The 20,377-nt window shown below is 39.1% G+C and overlaps 1 protein-coding gene across 3 annotated transcripts; it reads left to right on the top strand.

Annotated features, from left to right (window-relative positions):
- The first annotated feature begins 974 nt into the window (after positions 1 to 974).
- LOC110957617 (carbohydrate sulfotransferase 12-like) lies at positions 975 to 17,079 on the top strand. 3 transcript variants are annotated; one of them, XM_022203729.2, is made up of 7 exons: positions 1,001 to 1,439; positions 1,731 to 1,915; positions 3,357 to 3,944; positions 4,654 to 4,796; positions 13,409 to 13,537; positions 13,630 to 13,822; positions 16,453 to 17,079. In XM_022203729.2, the coding sequence occupies exons 3-7, from the start codon at positions 3,468 to 3,470 to the stop codon at positions 16,723 to 16,725; spliced, it is 1,215 nt and encodes a 404-aa protein (XP_022059421.1). In that variant the 5' UTR covers positions 1,001 to 1,439; positions 1,731 to 1,915; positions 3,357 to 3,467; the 3' UTR covers positions 16,726 to 17,079. The 3 variants fall into 3 exon arrangements, with proteins under 3 accessions (XP_022059420.1, XP_051807335.1, XP_022059421.1); XM_022203728.2 differs by lacking the exon at positions 1,731 to 1,915 and having other exon boundaries at positions 975 to 1,108; XM_051951375.1 differs by lacking the exons at positions 1,731 to 1,915; positions 13,409 to 13,537 and having other exon boundaries at positions 975 to 1,108.
- The last annotated feature ends 3,298 nt before the right edge of the window (positions 17,080 to 20,377 follow it).

The raw sequence follows: 20,377 nt of genomic DNA, 5'->3' as shown, positions 1-20,377 counted from the left end.
AATCAACAAAGGCTATAATAATAAATACATTATGTCGTGAATGAGGCATGTAAGAAAAAATTATGACAAAAAATTACTCAGTCAAACTTAATACTGAGGACAAATACAACTCTTACTTTATTTTTTAGATATACAACAGAAGTAGAAAAATATGAAATAAAAATATAAAAATAAGTACAAAAATATATCTTAAAAATATAAGCAGAAGTAGAAAAATTATGTAAAAATATAAACATAAATAGCAAAATGTTCCAAAAATATAAACATATATACAAAAATCTGTTTTAAAAATATAAACATAAGTAGAAAATGTAACCTAAAAAAATAAATAGAAAAATATGTTTCAAAAATATAAATACATATACATAAATATGTCTCAAAAGTATAAACTTAAGTAGAAAAATATGTCCTAAAAAATAAACACAAATAGAAAAATATTACCTAAAAATATGTCTTAAAATCTAAACATAAATAGAGAGATATGTCCTACAATTATAAACACAAGTAGAAAAATATGTCCTAAAAATATCAACATGAGTAAAAATGTGTTTTCCTAAGAAAATAAAATGTAATATGCAGTGTAATAACTAAAGTGTTTCTGGCGCCTTAGGTTCGAATTATGATTGATTAAATATAAAATACTGATATTATGATTTCAATTTTAATTATACTGACACTTCTCTCCTAACATATGTGTTTACTTCTCTTTAATTAAGTAAATAGCAGCAGAAAGGTCTGTAAAGTTAAACTAAACTGCTTATTTCTATGGAAGTCTGGTCTGGCCGCCTGGAGCTCCCCAGACCTTAGCTTGGGAACCGGCTTCATAGTCTGGCTCATATTTCTACTGTGTGAATCCCCACAACTGAAAATAGCTGTACAATAACTGTGTGTGTGTGTGTGTGTGTGTGTGTGTGTGCGCGCGTGCGCGTGCGCGCGTGTGTGTGTAACATGTGGAAACGTGGGTGGCTGTAGTCCCGACCCAAAATCTCTCGCGAGATTTTGCAGAATGGTGTGGCGATCCCTGTCCTCCCGATCTCATCACCGGGCAGACGGACGGAGAGGAAGCCACACGGAGCAGGAATCGCCGACCATGGAGCTCCTGTGTGGGGTACGAAAACTCACAAGCTTCAGGTCACGTTTTCTTTTTTTCATCTTTTCTCTCTCTCTCTCTCTCTCTCTCTCTCTCTCTCTCTCTCTCTCTCACACACACACACACACACACGTTGACGGGTTCGCCGTGATGCTGCCGGTGTGAAGGGCATGAAGGGAACCAAGCCGAGTCGGTCCGCACGTCCGGTGAGGTAGGGAGGTGGAAAATTAAAGAGTCCGTATCGCGGAGAGGAACCTGAAGTTGTCGGTGAAACGGGAGAGAGAAAAAGGGCCGGTGAAAGGACGCTTTGTAACCGCTACCGACCGAGCGGAGCGGGGAAAAGGTGATGGTGAGTCCCAGAGAGGAAGAATAAGAAATATTCAGAAACGTATATAATAATCTTAAAACCGGCTGACATGTCGGTACAAGACAACGTTTAAAGTTCAATGTGTTTTACCTTCCGCGCATGCGTGCACGCACGTGCATGTTTGTGTATGTGGAGCGCGTGTTTAATTTCTGCAAACACATTTTTTCCCAAATTTTTTATTTTTTTATTTTTGGTTAAAATTCAATCTCATGTCCTTCTAGCGGTTTAGTAGAGGCCTCATTTTTTCCATTTTCCCCTCCACACGATTGGCAGATGTTTCCACGGGCCGGACAATAAGGGGCGTCCTTCTACCCCCACTGCCCCCCGTTTGTTCACAGCTCAGTGGCAGCTGAGCGCCCCGGGTGGAGCCGGAGGTTCCCACGGCCCATAGAGGACTTCACACCGGCCTGCATCACACACCAGCAGCGGCTTATTATGGGAATTAACCTCCTCAATGGGTAAAATAAAACACTTAAAGAATCTCCAGTAAAAGTGAAAGGGTGTAAATTAAAAATAAAGTCTTAAAACTACACCTATTTAACATGTAACAGTAGTTAGTACTGCCATACACTGAGTTTTTCACCAATATGCAAAAAAAATAAAAAAATATTGCAGTTTTGTCATGTTTGACTTCTGTTTCTACACACAAACTGGCAAATATGAAGAGAATGTATAAAAATTATAGGCAAAAACTAGATATATACATGGGGCTGCACAGTGGTATAGTGGTTAGCACTTTCACTTTGCAGCAAGAACATCCCTGGTTCCAATCCCAGGCTGGGGTCGCGGGGGGGCTGGACCCTATCCCAGCTGACTCGGACGAAGGCAGGGGACACCCAGGACAGGTCGCCAGTCTGTCACAGGGCTACATATACAGACAGACAATCATTCACACCTATGGGCAATTTAGAGTCATCAATTAACCTCAGCATATTTTTGGACTGTGGGAGGAAGCCAGAGCACCCGGAGAAAACCCACGCATGCACAGGGAGAACATGCAAACTCCATACAGAAAGATCCCGGTCCGTGTATATTTTGGTAATTGGATTTTCCGTTCTAAAGCAGGTATTGAAAAACAAAAAACGAGTGGTTATTTGAGTTTTGTTTTAAAATACACAAATTAAAATGGAAATAAATCCATGTAAACTCCATGCAGAAAGATCCCAGACCCAAGCCTGGATTTGAACCGGGGATCTTCTTGCTGCAAGGCAAAAGTGCTAACCACTATGCAGCCCCCAGAGCAGAATATGATAAATAAAATAGAATATTATAATAGTGCAGAATATAGTTAAAGAGTATTATGAGAGTGTAGAATATAATAAAATGGAGTATTGTAAGAGTACAGAATTCAATAAAATAAGGTATTATGAGGTACAAAGGTGCAAATTTGTGAAAATAGTACTATGACTCCCTTAAGGTTGCCAAATGCCTCGTCGTCTAAGTAATGAAGCGCATGAATAGGATGAACGAGATTCCCGCTGTCCGTACATACTATCTAGCAAAACCACAATGATATACAGTAGAAGAAGAACTAATAGTAAAGAATATACAGGCATGGGTCCTGGTGGGCCCAAGAAATTGGCATGGTTCTTATGTTGTACATTAAAATACGCTGACAATTTTTTTGTAAGCATAGCTCAAAATGACAATAAAGCACAATATGTTAGTAAATGATAACGTTTCCCCACAGTGTGGGTCATATGAGGTTGAGCTTCTGCAGACTCGACCGCATGATTAATTTGAAAGAATAAATCTGGTACTTCATTACTTCTGCTTTTTGCACTCTTTTGAACATTAATCTTTTTTTTTTTAAGTCTGAATAGCAGTCTGGACTTCCTTGGCTTCACTCTGGCTGAAAAGGAGAACAGGGGTCTCAGTCACATTTCCTGTTTTTTTCAGTTGCATTTGCTGAGCAGGAAGCGTCTCCTTCCGCAATAGACAGCCACCATGGAGCTGAGATAGCTGCTTCCTGTTCTCTCCACCAATTACACCCCTTGATGCGGTGCAACCATGGGAACATGGCGCGGTCTACGAGTGGCTTTCATCCTCGGGTCTTTGTTTATGATCCTGCTCATCATTGTCTACTGGGACGATGTCGGAGGCTTCAAACTCTACCCCCTGAAGGACCCCAAACACGAGTCGCTTCCCTCTGCTTGCTGCTCTCAGCTGACCGTGACCACGAGCAAAACCCGAACCAGTTCCACCGTCAGCATCTCCACCACCGCTTCAAATGCTACACCGATCCCAAAAACAGCAGGTCAGGAGAAGGATGAGCAGGAAAAACAGGAGCAGAGAAAGGAGGATGGGGAGAAGGAGAGGAATAAGGAACAGGAGAAGAGGAAGCAGAGGATCATGGATGTTTGCTCAGGAAGAGGCGCTGTAGAATTCCCCGGAAGAACTCGGCCTTTTGAGCAGATCCCCAACAGAGAGCTGGACCATCTCATAGTGGACGATACTCACCAGATCATCTACTGCTATGTTCCAAAGGTACAGCTGCCTTCTGACTGTGTTTGTGTGGGCGGAGAGTCACTTCACTGTGCGGGGATGCAAGTGTTGGGAAAATAATAAGATCTTAAAATTGCTGTTTTATTAGTTTTCTAGTGCGTAACATGAGTTTGCACATGTTCATATTTAGGGCCTGAGCACTGACGTCCTACTGGAATGCAAGGAATTATTGTTTTCCCAAAAGAATGACATTTTTAAAGGCCCAAACACTCAAAAACTCATGGAAATTTGCACACACTTCAAATCTGACGAAATATGTGATGTTTTATGGGACTTGGGTGTGAAAAAGTGGCTACGTAGCGTTCCCTGCAACATTTGTAACATCTACTAACGGGCAGAACGTTTCACCTTCATAGTGTTAGTTTATATCTCAGCTTCACAAGATATAATCTGGCCCAAATTTCATATGCATGACAAGAGTCCAGGACTGAAGACATCGACATTCTAAAGTGGAGTCATAGTCATAGCCCCACCTATTGCTAACAAGTTATAGTCATTACATTTGCATGTACTGTTGCTAGAAACTTTGTGATATGATCCTCGACAGTGCTCAGCTAAGTCTCAACTGATTCAAGTTTCTGTTACACCCTGACATACATCACACCTCGACATGTGTGGGTGTACGAGGGCCTGTTCAACGCTGCTTGCAGCTTTAATCCCGCTCGTCTCTCTGAATGTTTTTCCTTCTCAGGTAGCGTGCACCAACTGGAAGAGAGTGATGGTGGTTTTGTCTCAGTCGCTGATCTCACCCTCCTCAGGAAAACCTTACACCGACCCAGAGGCTGTACCTCCTGACCTCGTGCACAACTCCTCCCTCCACCTCACCTTCGCTAAGTAAGACACAAATATTTACACATACTCAGAGAGAGATTCAACATATATTTTTAAAATTTTATTCATTAAATTCATGTTTTATGTGTTAGCACTGACGAGGAGTAAATCCAAACTCATCCAGTTCTCTCACATTGGGAGACTATTATTTATAGGTCGAGGTGATGCTGTCGCACTGTAATGCTTCATTTGTGACCTTGTGATATATTTTACCTTTATCCAAAAAAATAAATAAATAAAATGTAGCTCCTGTGATTTGGTTATATTGTGATTAGAATAATATTTAAAATATTTGTTCAACTTTCCACCTGCAATTTATTTTGTAATGGCGTTATGCTACCTATTGTTTCTCATGGAGTGCATGTTAAAAGTCGTAGTACTTTTAGTTAGCAGCGTTTTGATTTTCTTATTTCTAAGTTGTATTTAATATAATTGTACCTGTAAAATGGTACGTACAGTCACTGGAATATACAATATAATATGAACAGTACAACGTACTGTATATAGATAAACATTATTATTATGAAAATATGATCTAATAATATATACATAAATATAAAAATATGACCTAAAAATATAAGTAGAAAAATATTTCCTAAAAATATAAACATAAGTAGAAAGATATGTCCTAAAAACATAAATATAAAGTAACTAGAAAAATATGTCCTAACAATATAAACATAAGTACAAAAATATGACCTAAAAATAAACATAAGTAGAAAGATATGACCTAAAAATATACACATACGAACAGGGAACCCAGCAATCCAGAATTGTTTTAGGATTCACTATGAGCAGTTAGGAACCCAAAGATACCTCTGACAGAACCAGGCTCAGGAAAGATGACCTTGTCTTACATCTGAAGAGTATTATTGAATATTCATGGTAGTATCTTGTGATATAGTTTACCTTCATCAAAAATAGTAAAAAAAATAAAATAATGCAGCTCCCGTGGTTTGGCTGTACTGTGATTAGAATAATATTTCAAGTAGCTGTTCAACCTTTGTACTGACATTATGCCAGCTATTGTTTCTAATGGAGTACATGTTCAAAGTTACAGTACTTTTGGTTAAGACACTAAGCTTGTCCATGACAAGTTAAATTGAAAGTTTACCTGGTTCATTTTGAGATATTTTATTTAAATAGTGTGTGGCAGATGACACAATGTGAAGACGCAATGTGCTTGAACCTAAATACTTGAATATTGTGCAGAATGGCAGTAATGATGTACATTTATGAAGTGGAATAAAATGGCAATACTCAAAGTGCAAATACCTGAAAACTGTACCCTCTGCAGGTAGTCAACATCAAGTTTATTGTCAGTTCTGTCATATGTACAGCACATAAAGAGTGCAAACATGCGAGTCACAGTAGAAAGACCAAAAAAGACAAAGACACTAAGAAACAAGCAATGCAATGGAATGGATTGTGCAGTAGTTTAGTAAAATACTGACTGTTGTGCAGATAGATATTTAGAGATGTAAAAAGCATGTGCAATATATCGTAATTGGTGCTGAATATATGGACAACAATGGACTGTTTTAGCTATAATGAAGGAGAATTTTAACACTAGGACATGAAAATTAAAACAACTAAGGGCTTTCAGCTCTGTGACAGTATTTTTCAAACATTTCACAAGTTCAGGTTAACAGAACAAGGATTTTTTCAAACAGCATTCCTGAACATCCTAGTTTTGTTTACCTATGCTTCAGTCTGGCTCGAACATGTCTCTTCTGCAGAGTTTTTCTTGGTAGGTAAGCTCACATTAAATGTTTGTACAGGTCTCTAGTGAGTGTCTTCTTGGCTAAATCATTCATCAGAGTCGTGGCAGTTGTTCTCTGGTTTTTAGACACGTCTCTCACTAGTTTTCTTTCCAGAATCTTTGAAATCTTTCACCTCTGCCAGTCTTCTTCTATACAGTGCAACTCTCGATAATACTTCTCACTTGTGTTAATAAATTTGTACAGTGATGGACAAAGGTATTGGCACCCCTGGAATTCTTCCAGAAAATACTCCATTTCTCACAGAAATTACAAATGTTTTTGGTATACACGTAATACACGTTTGGTATACATGTTCCTTGATGTGCATTGGAAAAACAAAAAGCAGAGGAAAAAAGCCAAAATTGACATAATTTTACACAAAACTCAAAAAATGAGCCGGACAACATTGTTGGCACCCTCAACTCAATATTTGGTTGCACACCCTTTGGAAGAAATAACGAAACCAATCCTTTCCTATAACCATCAACAAGCTTCTAACACCTCTCAAATGGAATTTTGGACCACTCTTGTTTTGCAAACTTCTCCAGGTCTTTCAGATTTGAAGAGTGCCTTCTTGCTACAGCAATTTTGAGATCTCTCGATAGGTGTTCAATGATATTTAGATCCAGACTCATTGCTGGCCACTTCAAAACTCTGCAGCACTTTGTCTCCAACTATTTCTTGGTGCGAATTGAGGTGTATTTTTGGTCATTCTCCTGCTGAAACACTCATGACTTCTGACACAGACCCAGCTTTCTGACACTAGGCCCTACATTGCGGTCCAAAATATTTTGATAGTCTCCACATTTCATGATTCCTTGTACACCGTCTTGGCACCCAGTGTCAGAGTCAGCAAAACAACTCCAAAACATCTTTAAGCCTCCACCATGTTTAACTGTAAGTACTGTGTTCTTTTCTTGACCTAATTCTGTTTTTGTGATCAGTAGAATGACATGCTTTTCCAAAAAGCTCTACCTTAGTCTCATCTGTCCACAAAGTGTTCTCCCAAAAGGATTGAGGCTTACATGGGAACATTTTTGCGAACTCCAGTCTGTTTTTTTTTATGTCTCTTTGTCAGCAGTAGGGTTCTCCTTAGTCTTCTGCCATGCCGCTTCTTCTCATTCAGATGATGACGTATGGTCCAAGCTGACACTTTTGCACCCTGTGTCTGCAGGACAGCCTGAACTTGTGTGGAAGTTGACTGAGGATGTTTAGCCACCATTCAAACTATAGTGCGTTGCATTCTTTTGTCAATTTTTCTCACACGGTCTCACGGGGATTCGTGAAACTGTCACGTCAGTTTTTGTTTCGGTTTCGTGCGCACCAACACGATGTCGTCATGTTTTTCGTGCCGCTCACCACGAGCGAAACCCGCTGTGGTAATCACATCTGAAAGTGGTTTATGCCGGCGGATTCATGACGATCTAAGCTGTCCATCGGCGTTTGCGGCCGCCACTGCGGCCGCCGGACATTCTTTAAATTCCTATGCAAATTCGGTGGATTCGTTTGGATGTCTGACGGCCGCAATGGCGGCCGCGGCGGCGGACGCAAACGCCGATGGACAGCTTAAATCGTCACGAATCCACTGAATTTGCATAGGAATTTAAAGAATGTCCGGCGGCCGAAGCGGCGGCCGCAAACGCCGATGGACAGCTTAGATCGTCATGAATCCGCCGGTATAAACCACTTTCAGATGTGATTACCACAGCGGGTTTCGCTGGTGGTGAGCGGCACGAAAAACATGACGACATCGTGTTGGTGCGCACGAAACCGAAACAAAAACTGACGTGACAGTTTCACGAATCCCCGTGAGACCGGGCTGGCACAGTGGACAAAGTAACTTCAACATCTCTGGAGATGGTCTTGTAACCATGAAATTGTTCATATTTTTCCACAATTTTGCTTCTTAAGTCCTCAGACACTTCTCGGCTCATCTTTCTCTTCTCCATGCTTGGTGTGACACACATAGACAAACAACACAAAAGGTTGAGTCAACTTTTATACTTTGTACACACGTGGACAAAATTGTTGGTACCCCTCAGTTAAAGAAGGAAAAACCCACAATTCTCACTGAAATCACTTGAAACTCACAAAAGTAACAATAAATACAAATTTATTGAAAATTAAATCATCAAAATCAGCCATCACTTTTGAATTGTTGATTAACATAATTATTTAAAAAAACAAACTAATGAAATAGGGCTGGACAAAAATGATGGTACCCATAACTTAATATTTTGTTGCACAACCTTTTGAGGCAATCACTGCAATTAAACGATTTCTGTATTTGTCAATGAGCGTTCTGCAGCTGTCAACAGGTATTTTGGCCCACTCCTCATGAGCAAACAGCTCCAGTTGTCTCAGGTTTGATGGGTGTCTTCTCCAAATGGCATGTTTCAGCTCCTTCCACATATGTTCAATGGGATTCAGATCTGGGCTCATAGAAGGCCACTTTAGAATAGTCCAACGCTTTTCTCTCAGCCATTCTTGGGTGTTTTTGGCTGTGTGTTTTGGATCGTTGTCCTGTTGGAAGACCCATGACCTGCGACTGAGACCAAGCTTTCTGACACTAGGCAGCACATTTCTCTCCAGAATGCCTTGATAGTCTTCAGATTTCATCGTACCTTGCACACTTTCAAGACACCCTGTGCCAGATGCAGCAAAGCAGCCCCAAAACATTACTGAGCCTCCTCCATGTTTCACCGTAGGGACAGTGTTCTTTTCTTCGTATGCTTGCTTTTTGAGTCTATGAACATAGAGTTGATGTGCCTTACCAAAAAGCTCCAGTTTGGTCTCATCTGTCCAAAGGACATTCTCCCAGAAGCTTTGTGGCTTGTCAACATGCATTTTTGCAAATTCCAGTCTGGCTTTTTTATGAGTTTTTTTCAGCAGTGGTGTCCTCCTTGGTCGTCTCCCATGAAGTCCACTTTGGCTCAAACAACGACGAATGGTGCGATCTGACACTGATGTACCTTGGCCTTGGAGTTCACCTTTAATTTCTTTGGAGGTTGCTCTGGGCTCTTTGGATACAATTCCAACGATCCGTCTCTTCAATTTGTCATCAATTTTCCTCTTGCGGCCACGTCCAGGGAGGTTGGCTACTGTCCCGTGGGTCTTGAACTTCTCAATAATATGAGCCACTGTTGTCACAGGAACTTCAAGCTGTTTAGAGATGGTCTTATAGCCTTTACCTTTAAGATGTTTGTCTATAATTTTTTTTCGGATGTCCTGGGACAATTCTCTCCTTCGCTTTCTGTTGTCCATGTTCAGTGTGGTACACACCTTTTCACCAAACAGCAGGGTGACTACTTGTCTCCCTTTAAATAGGCAGACTGACTGATTATGAGTTTGGAAACACCTGTGATGTCAATTAAATGACACACCTGAGTTAATCATGTCACTCTGGTCAAATAGTTTTCAATCTTTTATAGAGGTACCATCATTTTTGTCCAGGCCTGTTTCATTAGTTTGTTTTTTTAAATAATTATGTTAATCAACAATTCAAAAGTGATGGCTGATTTTGATTATTTAATTTTCAATAAATTTTTATTTATTGTTACTTTTGTGAGTTTCAAGTGATTTCAGTGAGAATTGTGGGTTTTTCCTTCTTTAACTGAGGGGTACCAACAATTTTGTCCACGTGTGTAACTGGCTTCAGGTGTGATTTCTATATTACCAGCACCTTTACTTGCCACAGGTGAGTTTAAACGAGCATCACATGCTTGAAATAAAATGATTTATGCACAATTTTAAAAGGGCGCCAACAATTTTGTACGATCCATTTTTTGAACTTTGTGTAATATTATTGTTATAGTAGTGCAATTATTATATTGCACTACTTTTTACATATACAAGTTAAATGTGTCAATTTAGCTTTACAGAAAATACAGCCAAAAACCACTTGACTATTGTATTTTTAATCTCGAGCTTTCATAATTATATTTAAACCTCCAGTTTTTTTTCAGTCTTCCCTTAATCCCATTTGGGATGTGTGCCTCGTTTTTGGATGCTTTCCTTTTCTTTTTTGTACTGTAATCCTTCCACGGAACATCAAATTTCTTTTTTGGTCTGGAACATTAGCAACTTTCCTTGGATGCTGTCTGGGTTTTTCCACTGCAAGCTGTTCTGTTTCTCTTGTTGCTCCCCTTGTCAGCTCTGGCAAACCAAATCATTCCTGATTAATATATCATGCATTTATGCTGCTGTGCTAGTATGGGACACCAGATTTGAAACTCCCGTTTGCTGCAGTATACAAACAGATTAACCTGGCACTGATTGGCTTAATCAGCATTGTGTGACCTCATTTAGTTTGAATATAAATGACGTCCATTTATATGTAAAACACTACAGAGACAGTTTTATAATGTGTGATTTATGAATGTAACTGCAGAATGACCTTGGTGTCCTCAATGCTACCATTTTTTCTTAATTTGAAACCAAGTTTCTCATTTGCAGCAGTTGCACATGTAATTATCTCTGCACTTTAGTGATCACATCCTTAATCCTCCCTCCAGGGCAAAGTCAGTGAATGAAGGAAGCTCAAGATACTGGCACTTGGAAAACATATTACCTTCTTTAATTAGTGAGCAGCAGACTGAGGAAAAAAGATGCTACATCTGTTAACCTTCATCAGCTCAAATATCAAAGTACGGTCAATGTCAGGCCTTCATTTAATGCAGAGCTTTCTGTTAGCAGAAACACCTACTCAGCTCATTGGTATAAAAAACAGTTGTACAGACAGAACAATTACAACAATTACATGGTCTATGCGAAATTGTCCCTCAAATCCTCTCTTCCATAGATGTGGCCTCTTGAAGCTTCCTGAATGTAAGATCTATAGCAATGCTTGTACAATGTATAATGTTGTCTATGGATTGAACTCTGATTTATGTAAACTCATTCCCATTCACTCATCCTCTCACCCATATGAAACCAGAAATAAGCACCTTTTACATGGTAAGGATAGAACAATGACCTGTACTAAATACAGTATATGTTACAGTGGTCCACAAATATGGAATGAGTTGGACAACAATCTAACACAATCCTCTACATTGTCGATATTTAAAAGGAAACTCAAAAATCAACTATTGGGGAGATATATAACTAAATGAATGTTTACCTTGCTAGGATTCACATCAAAAGTCTTATCATTATAAACATTGTGTTTGTTACATCTAACTGAAAAGCAGGACATGCTGTCTTCATGTATGCTTCTATATTTTATGTATTTGTGCATATGAATATGTGTATGTATATATATTTAATTTTGTGTTATTTAATTTCGGTTTATGGGTGCACTTTGGTGTTGACAAGCTGTTCCTCATTTTACTGAGACTGTTAGCTGGTGGAAGGGTGGACATGGACCCCTGTCTGTAAGCGTGAGCTTTTTGGGAGTTCATTTTTCACAACATATAATATGAATGTAAATAAAATTGTGAAATAAATAAAATAAAGAAACAAACAAACAAACAATAACCATAAACAACCAAATTTCTCCATAAACACAATGAGGCCCTTGCATAATGTTTTAACAACTCTGTAAAAGTCTCACTCAAGTCAACATCCAAGAGACTACAAATGTTTCTAAACAGGATGCTGGACATCTAGGCAAACCACATGCCTCAGTCCTGTAATAAACACAAGAGGAAATCTGACAGAAATCTGCAATTCTGAAATGAAAGAGAGACTGTGTTCTTCTGCTTCTTTCCTGCAAAATCTGATTGTAAAAAATGCTACAGTGAGTATTTCTTCACTTTCATTTTGAGGGTTTTTGGAAATCACTGCATGATTCTCTTTCTGAGCACTGCTTTTTCTGTCTCCACTGCTTGTTGCATTAGTAAGTGAAAGGTTTCATGTTTGTCTTAGACGCTCAGTTATACTGGAAGTGTTTGTGAGCTAAAGGAGCTATTTACTGAGTTGAAGAGTGAGTGGAAGCCACAGGCAGGACTTGGTGTCGCAGCACAGACGGACCTTTCTCTACCCTCGGGAGCTGAATATGTGTTTTTCTGTCTGCATCACTGTACAAGACACATCTTTTTTTGCTGTAGGAGAAATTTGAGTTTAGTTTTCAGTCATTTGGTACTGTGAACAGGTTCAATCAGCAATGCATGAGACTGAACAGTTGCAGACTTTGGGTTTTGAAAGGATAAGATAAGATAGACTTTATTGATCCCTCACCAGGGAAATTTAAATGTTACAGCAGCTGCATACAGATAAGAAGCTGAAAGAAGCAGGGCAAGAATTACAAAAGTACAATATACAATATACCAAGCATGATGAATCTACATATGGATATGTACAGCTATAATATGATGAATTTACATATGAACAGGTTCAGCATGGAGGATTATGTACACACAATTCTGTTAATGCAGTAAAAAAAAGTGTTATTGGCAGGAAAGACCAGAGTTAAACGTGATATAACTACACATTAAGCTCTAAAAGAGATCCGTGTTAGATCTTGTTGCTTGATCTGGAGGAGCTGTAAAGAGAGAAAACAGTTTTACATTCTGTTGTTGGGAGCAAGCTTTGATCATTTACAAAGAGATGAAATATAAAAAGATGATGTGATACCAGAAGAACTATAAGAAGAAGAAAAGCAGGATTAGATGATGCTGTTGCAAACTGGATGAGATGTAGCAGAAAAAACAGCAATTAATTGATGTGATTGACTCAGAATAGCTACAAGGATAAGCAAACAGCACTAATAATGTAGATTGTTGGACCTGAAAGGCTGTGAAGAAAAAAAACAGCATTAAAATAGTATCACAATCACATTTTGAGTAAGAGGATGGTAACAGAAGAGCTTTCATGGTGTTCTGTTTGTTGTTGTTTTTTTCTATTTGCCAGGTTTTGGCGCCATTATGGTTCTCTTTCCCGCCACCTGATGGCACTCAAGCTTCAGCACTACACCAAGTTCCTGTTTGTTCGAGACCCTTTTGTGCGTCTCATCTCTGCCTTCAGGAACAAGTTTGGAAAGTGTGTGTCTGACATGTAGAGGGATGTGCTTCTCTTTTGATTAAACACCACACTTGCTGTATTATTTAAAGGTGTTGATGTGTGTTTCTCAGGCCAAATGAGGATTTCTACAAGCAGTTTGGGTCAGTTATGCTACGTCGTTATGGCAACGTGTCTGGAAGTTTGCCAGAGACGGTGGCCGAGGCGTTCGCAGAGGGAATCAAACCAACATTTCATCAGTTCATTACATACCTGTTGGATCCTGAGACGGAGAGGGAAAGCATCTTCAACGAGCACTGGCGGCAGGTACTGGTTTCACATGAACTCGTGTTTATTTACACAGGCTGAGGCGATGTTTCTCTCCCTCGCTATTTCTGTGTCTCTTATTAACAAACTCCATGTGGTTTTAACTCACTGTCCGCTCATTTGTCACAACAACATAAAGTCCTGCAAATGTTTTATGACGTATGACAGTTATGAAGCTATAAATCACATGAAAAAATGAAACTTTAATGTCATTGGTGATTTGAAAAAAACATATAAAAATTAACATGTAAAAGGATTTTCCCAAGTGCCCACATGTGTTACTAATACTGGTGTCTACAAACTATAGATATTTTACTACTTAGATTTCTGATTAGCGTCTATATTTGTCGTAAAAGGCCTGAGGAAGCCAATATTTTTTAGTTTTAGAATCTAGTTATTTATTTAGATTTTCTATTGGAAGTTGAAACATTTGATGAGTCTTTCTGTTTTTACAATTTCTGGCTGTGATAAATTATGTAATTCAGGCAATTTTTTAAAAAGTTTCAAACTTGCTGACAGGTTTTAGTGTTCGGAGTGTTTAAAGTTGTCAGATGCTGCCACTGGTAATTCCACATTACATATTATTCTAATAAAGTCCACTAATGTTGACACTATGCAGTAGAATTATGTCATATTTTCATGTAAACTCAGAAAATTAAAAACTTTGAGGAATGGGATACAAGAAGCTGTGACATATGTAAAATGAAGATGGAAAATCTGATTCTGTTTCTAGGCCAGCAATCAAGCTGAAAACAGATTAGTGTTGTCCTGTGTACCAAAGGTCAGAGTTCCTTGAGCTGTATCTGTCCACAGAAGTAGATTTAACAGCGATTTGTTCAACTAAATCAACTTGCAGTCGCTGTTTATCTCTCATGAATATATCTGTGCACATCATAAGCAGCACAAAATTAGACATCAGAAGTTTCAGAAATCAGATTCTGAGCAAAAGAGGGGCAGTTCTAGTGTCAAATCAAGTTTTTGGACCACCTTTTCCATTTCTGTTGTGGCATATTGTGGAAGAATGGCACACATGAGCAACACAGAAATCACACATTCTTCATATTAACTTGACTTTTTTAAAGTATTGATCTCCTGTTTGAATACATGACTTTGGTTGGGTGCATTGAAGAATGAAGGTCAGAAATCTTCTATTTTGCATATTTGTGACACTTAAATGTTCCAGATCGTCAGACAAATTTTAATATAAGGCAAAGACAACTCAAAAAGACAGAATGCAGTTTTCAAATGATGATTTCATTGATTGAAATTGATTGCTCTATGTGAAAAAGTAATTGCCCCCTAAGCTACCAATCTACCAAATGACCAAATTCATTCATCAGTTGGGTTCAGTTTCACCATCCACACTCACATATGATTACTGCCAGGCTTGTTGAATGTAAACATCACAAAATAGAACCAGTCTGGCATTGTGAAGTCGCGAAAGGGTCTAAAAAAGCAGCACATGATGCTACGTTCATCAGTCTGGAGGGTTATAAAACCATTGCTGAGATTCTGAGACTCCAGAGAACCACAGTGAGAGACATTATGCACAAATGGAGAAACATGGAGCAGTGGTGAACCTTCCCAGGAGTGGACCAACGACCAACATTTGTCCAAGAGCGTCAACATCTAATTCAGGAGGTCACAAAAGAACCCTCACTGGTGTCAGTTAATAAGGAAGACTCTGGGAGAAAATGGATCCATACTAGAGATGCAAGAATCAAACCACTACTGACCAAAAATAACATAAAGGTTTGTCTGGTATTCAAAAATATCTGGATGAGTTCTAACACTTTTAGGATAACATCCTGTGGACTGATGAGTCAAAGATGAAACTTTTAGGAAGACATGGATCTGTTACATCTGGTGTAAAGCTAATACTGCATTCCACAAGAAGAACATGATACCAGCAGTGAAACATGGTGGTAGTGTGATGGTTGAAGGACCTGGATGACTTGTCATCACTGATGGAGCCATGAATTCTGATTTCTATCAGAAAACCCTCCTGGAGAATATCCACCATCAGTTAAGGACCCAAAGCTCAACACTAATAGTTTATGCAGCAAGACAAAGTTTAAAAGCACACAAACAAGTCCACCTCTGAGTGGCTCAAAAAGAACTAAATGAAGGTTCTGGAGTGACTGAGTCAAAGTCTGGACTTGAATCTAATTGAGATTCTGTGACACGATCTTAAATGGACAGTTCATTTTGGAAAACTATCTAATGTTGCCAAATTAAAACTCTTCTGCAGAGAAGACGAGTGGACCAGAATTCCTCCATGATGTAAAAGACTGATCACAAGCTGGAACAAACATTTAACTGCAGTTGTTGCTGCCAAGAGACCAACCAGTTATTAGGTTTAGGTTCTTTTTCACAGGGGCGAAACTAACCCTTTTCAATAAATCATCATTTAATAACTGCATTTTGTGTTTTGTGGGTTATCTCTGTCTAGTATTAAATAAATATAAATAATAGTTTGACGGTCTGGAACATTTAAGTGTCAGAAATTTGCTAAAGTAGACGATTTCTATTGGGCGGCAAATACTTTTTCACAGCACTGTAGAGTTGACTAATACCTGCACGTATAAGCACTATTTTAACACCGTCGGTCTGCTTTTTCTGTGTTTCAGGTGTACCGTCTGTGCCATCCATGTCAGGTGAAATATGACTTCATTGGGCGACTAGAAACCTTGGAAACAGATGCGGAGCATCTGCTGAAGCTTCTGGAGGTGGACGATCTGCTACGTTTCCCTTCGGGGGCCCGAAACCGCACTGCAGCCAGCTGGGAAAGAGACTGGTTTGCACAGATTCCCATTACGACACGAAGAAAGCTGTACAAGCTGTATGAACCAGACTTTGAGCTGTTTGGCTACCCCGAACCCGACAGTGTTGCACACCAGTAGACCACACCGAGCCAAAGGCCTAGACACTGCACTGTGTGTACAGTGCACACCTCGGCTACCACCGCACAGCCAGCACATGCCTTGAAAGACCAGTCTGTGATGCTGTATGTCTCATTTGTTTTGTGCATACCTCAAACGACAGAAGTGCCTGCCAGTATTATTTTAATTTTGTCACCATTTCATATCAGGAGCAGACCTGCTTACAAGTTACTTTATCTGTTTTCCCCATGTAAAGGCACTTTGAAGTGTATTTTGTGAATAGTACTGTATTTTGGTAAGTCATGGGGGCCAGCAGGAGATATTTCTGAAGGGAAATATGTTGCAGAAAAATAAAGCATTTTGTAAATGTTTCAACTTTTTTTCACCTCTAATTTATGTTGTTTTGTAGATAAATTTATAAACCACGTCATGAAAAACATATCCATGAAAAGTTGTCCTTTCAAAATTGTATTTAAAATCCACCACACAGTCACAACATTAGAATCACATGCCGTGCATTGTGTAACAATAACAATAGTACAATCAAATAAAATCCAACTTTATTGTCATTTCCCTGTACATTCGACCATAGTTCAGGCAATGTGAATGGGTGTTTCAGCTGGAATCCAATGACAAAAAAAGAACTTAATTAAAAACACACACACATTCCTGAAAGGTAAGGTGCAGTCGTGTGCAAATTCCAGATCAAATATTTGTACAGCACCTTTAAAGATGCAGAGTTACAAAGTGCTTTACAACGAAAACCCTTAAGATAAAACATTAAGTTCCCATCAAGGTACAGTAAGATTGTATAAGTGAAAGCAGCAGCTACGAAAAGGCCAAACAATAATAGTGAGTTTTAAGACAAGATAAAAAATACACTAAATTTACCTGCTTTAGATCCTCATTCTGTAGAACTTGGGGACAACTGTGAAGGCTCGGCCACCTTTAGCAACCAAACAGATCTTAGGAACCATCAGAAGGGCCCTGCCGGTGGATCTCAGGCTGCGTTCAGGCTCGTGGGAAATTAGCAGTTCCTGGATGGATGTAGGTGGGAGTTCTTTAAAAACAAGCAGGAAAGTCTTAAAATTAGCTGTAAAACTCACAGGTAGTCAGTGAAGGTCAGTGAAGACTGGTTTAATGTGGTCACCTCACTTAGTACGTGTTTTGAATTGATTGCAGTCTATGGATGTTTTGCTGACTAATACCAGGGTAAAGTACATTAGAGTAGTTGAGTCTGGTGGAGACAAAAGCATGAATGACTGTTTTAAAAAGTGGAGGAGAAAGGAATAGTTAGAACTTTGGGAATTGTCTCCCATTGATCAAAGCAAGATGGACCACCTTGGTCACCTGTGCATCCAGAGATAGATCTGCATCAAAAATGACACCTAGGTTGTGGGCTTCTAACATGTTTTGACAGAGCACCCAGACTACAAGACAGATTATTAGTAATACCAGTGCTGAGGCCTAGGAATGTAATTTTAATTGTCTCAGATTTAGAGTCATTCAGCTGCAAAAAATTATTCGCCATCCAGTTTTTGACTGTGCTCAAGCAAGACAGAACATGCAAAATATTGGTACTTGCCAGACTTCAGAGGTACAAACCCACAAAATCTGCCAGAAACTTGAGTGTCATGATTGATGACCAAATAACCTTCAAAGCTCATGTGGCCTCTGTTGCTCAGTTGTGTCGATTCGTCCTGTACAACATCAGGAAGAGCAGACCCTTCCTGTCTGAACATGCAGCACATCTTCTGGTACAGGTTCTCGTAATGTCAGTGATCGACTACTGCACCCTCCTACTGGCAGGCCTCCCTGCATGCACCGAGTTGCCAAACTCTATTCTATCTGCTGAGTCCCTCTTAGTATTTAAGAAAACACTGAAAAAACCCAGCTCTTCACTGAACACTTTTAAACGTCACAGGTTGAAAAAAAATTCTATTACGTCAACACTGCCTGTAGGTACTACGGTTCAATCATCACAATTGAACTTGCTTAATGGGTCTTATCCAGGTTGTTTTCTCCTGCTTGTGTTGTATCTCCTCTCAGATGTACGTCACTTTGGATAAAAATGTCTGCTAAATGAAAATGTAGAGTTGTAAATACAGTTGGGAATCGTCTGCATAACGGTGACAAAGCCGGACTCATCAGGGTGTGGCAATTGTTCTGGTGCATCCTATGCATGCTAGATCAGATTTGGAGGATGAGCTCTCAAACTGGTCTCTTGGTTGTGTTCCTTGAGCTGTTATTAAGTAATTTTTGCTATGTGGCCGGACCCCATTATTCTGCTGGATGAGGCTCGAGTTTGTGGTCCACAATAATGTTAAGTTTGGTGTAAGAACCCAAAGTTTCCTAGCATTGCAATGATATAGTTAACTCCCCTGATTGATGCACTGATCACTGAGAGCACACAAAAACATTTCTTAACCTTTGATGTCCACTTGTGTAGCACAAAAGCTAAAAATAGTGTTTCTAAATTTAGCAATGGTGCAAAACAGTTTGAATAGGTCAGGTCATAATTATCGGACCAGTTTAATAAGAAAGTGATATATCATGGCAAGATACCATTTAGGTGTTTATAAATAATCAGAAAACAAACGTGTTATGTCTTTTAAGTGTCATTCTATGAATAACTTTTGCATATTTATTACCTCTGCCAAGGAGGTTATGTGACACCCGGCGTTTATGTGCCTGTCTGTTAGCAAGATAACTCAAAAACGCCTGGGCAGATTCACATGAAATTTTGAGGGGATGTAGACTATGGTAAGAGGAAGAGCTGATTTAATTTTGGTGGCAATCTGGAAAGGATCCTGGATTCTGGATCACTTTGAATTTTTAGTATGTTTTAGTATGTGGTCCAAAATATGACAAAAACATCATAGGTTAGTATGTCGTCCAACAAATTGGAGGAAGGTGTCCAGATAGCTCAACTGGTTAAGAAGGTGATTTGTAAACAGAATTGTGTCAGAGATGCAGGTTTGATTCCAGCTCATGATCCTTTACTGCATGGGTTTCCTGTTTTCCTTTCTATCCTTGGCGGAGGTCTGCAATCTCTGAGTGCTTCTCTAGTTATTGAAGGAATGCAAAATTTTATCTTGATTCTATGAATATTTTCAGATTTACAGGCCCTTCAAGTATGTAGGTCAAAATTTCCAGCTTTTAAATTTGCATTTTTATTAGGATATTATATATACTAGATTTTTTTCAGTAATTTTGAGCTGTTCTGGCTTTATATGTAAAGGAGATAGTCACAGATAGTCACATGCAGTTTTTAGGCATGACAAACACAACTGAGTTAGAAACCAAAACAATATTGCATCTACTCCAAGTGTCCCAGTCTAAAGTCACAATCTTTGAACATCAATGTCATGAAATATATATCATAGTTTCAGCAGCAGACTGGTGCCAGTTTAATGTCTGTGACATTGATTAATCGAAACAAGCATTAGCAACCTGGAGGTGTTATCTATTTTCCAATAAATAAACTTGTAAGAGCGCATTTTAATAGCACTGTAATTTGTTCCTCACGTTATTCTTGCTGGGTGTGACAACGTATCTATCTATCTATGATAAATTTTGTTCACTGGCAGTATCTCGGTGCATTTTAAAGTACTTTCCACCACTGTGTGTGTTTGGGCCTGCTATGTGTGTGTGTGTGTGTGTGGTGAGAGAA

Source organism: Acanthochromis polyacanthus, chromosome 7 (assembly GCF_021347895.1).
Source record: "Acanthochromis polyacanthus isolate Apoly-LR-REF ecotype Palm Island chromosome 7, KAUST_Apoly_ChrSc, whole genome shotgun sequence".
Taxonomy (NCBI): Eukaryota; Metazoa; Chordata; class Actinopteri; family Pomacentridae; genus Acanthochromis; species Acanthochromis polyacanthus.
Note: the sequence above shows the minus strand (reverse complement) of the source record. Positions and strands in the feature narration are given on the sequence as shown.

What these genes read in the sequence shown, in the direction of transcription:
- LOC110957617 (XM_022203728.2), top strand. Translation starts at nt 3,468, where the DNA reads ATGGGAACATGGCGCGGTCTACGAGTGGCTTTCATCCTCGGGTCTTTG. An exon ending in TTCAGGAACAAGTTTGGAAA is followed by an intron (nt 13,538 to 13,629) that starts GTGTGTGTCTGA and finishes TGTGTTTCTCAG; the next exon opens with GCCAAATGAGGATTTCTACA. An exon ending in TCAACGAGCACTGGCGGCAG is followed by an intron (nt 13,823 to 16,452) that starts GTACTGGTTTCA and finishes TCTGTGTTTCAG; the next exon opens with GTGTACCGTCTGTGCCATCC.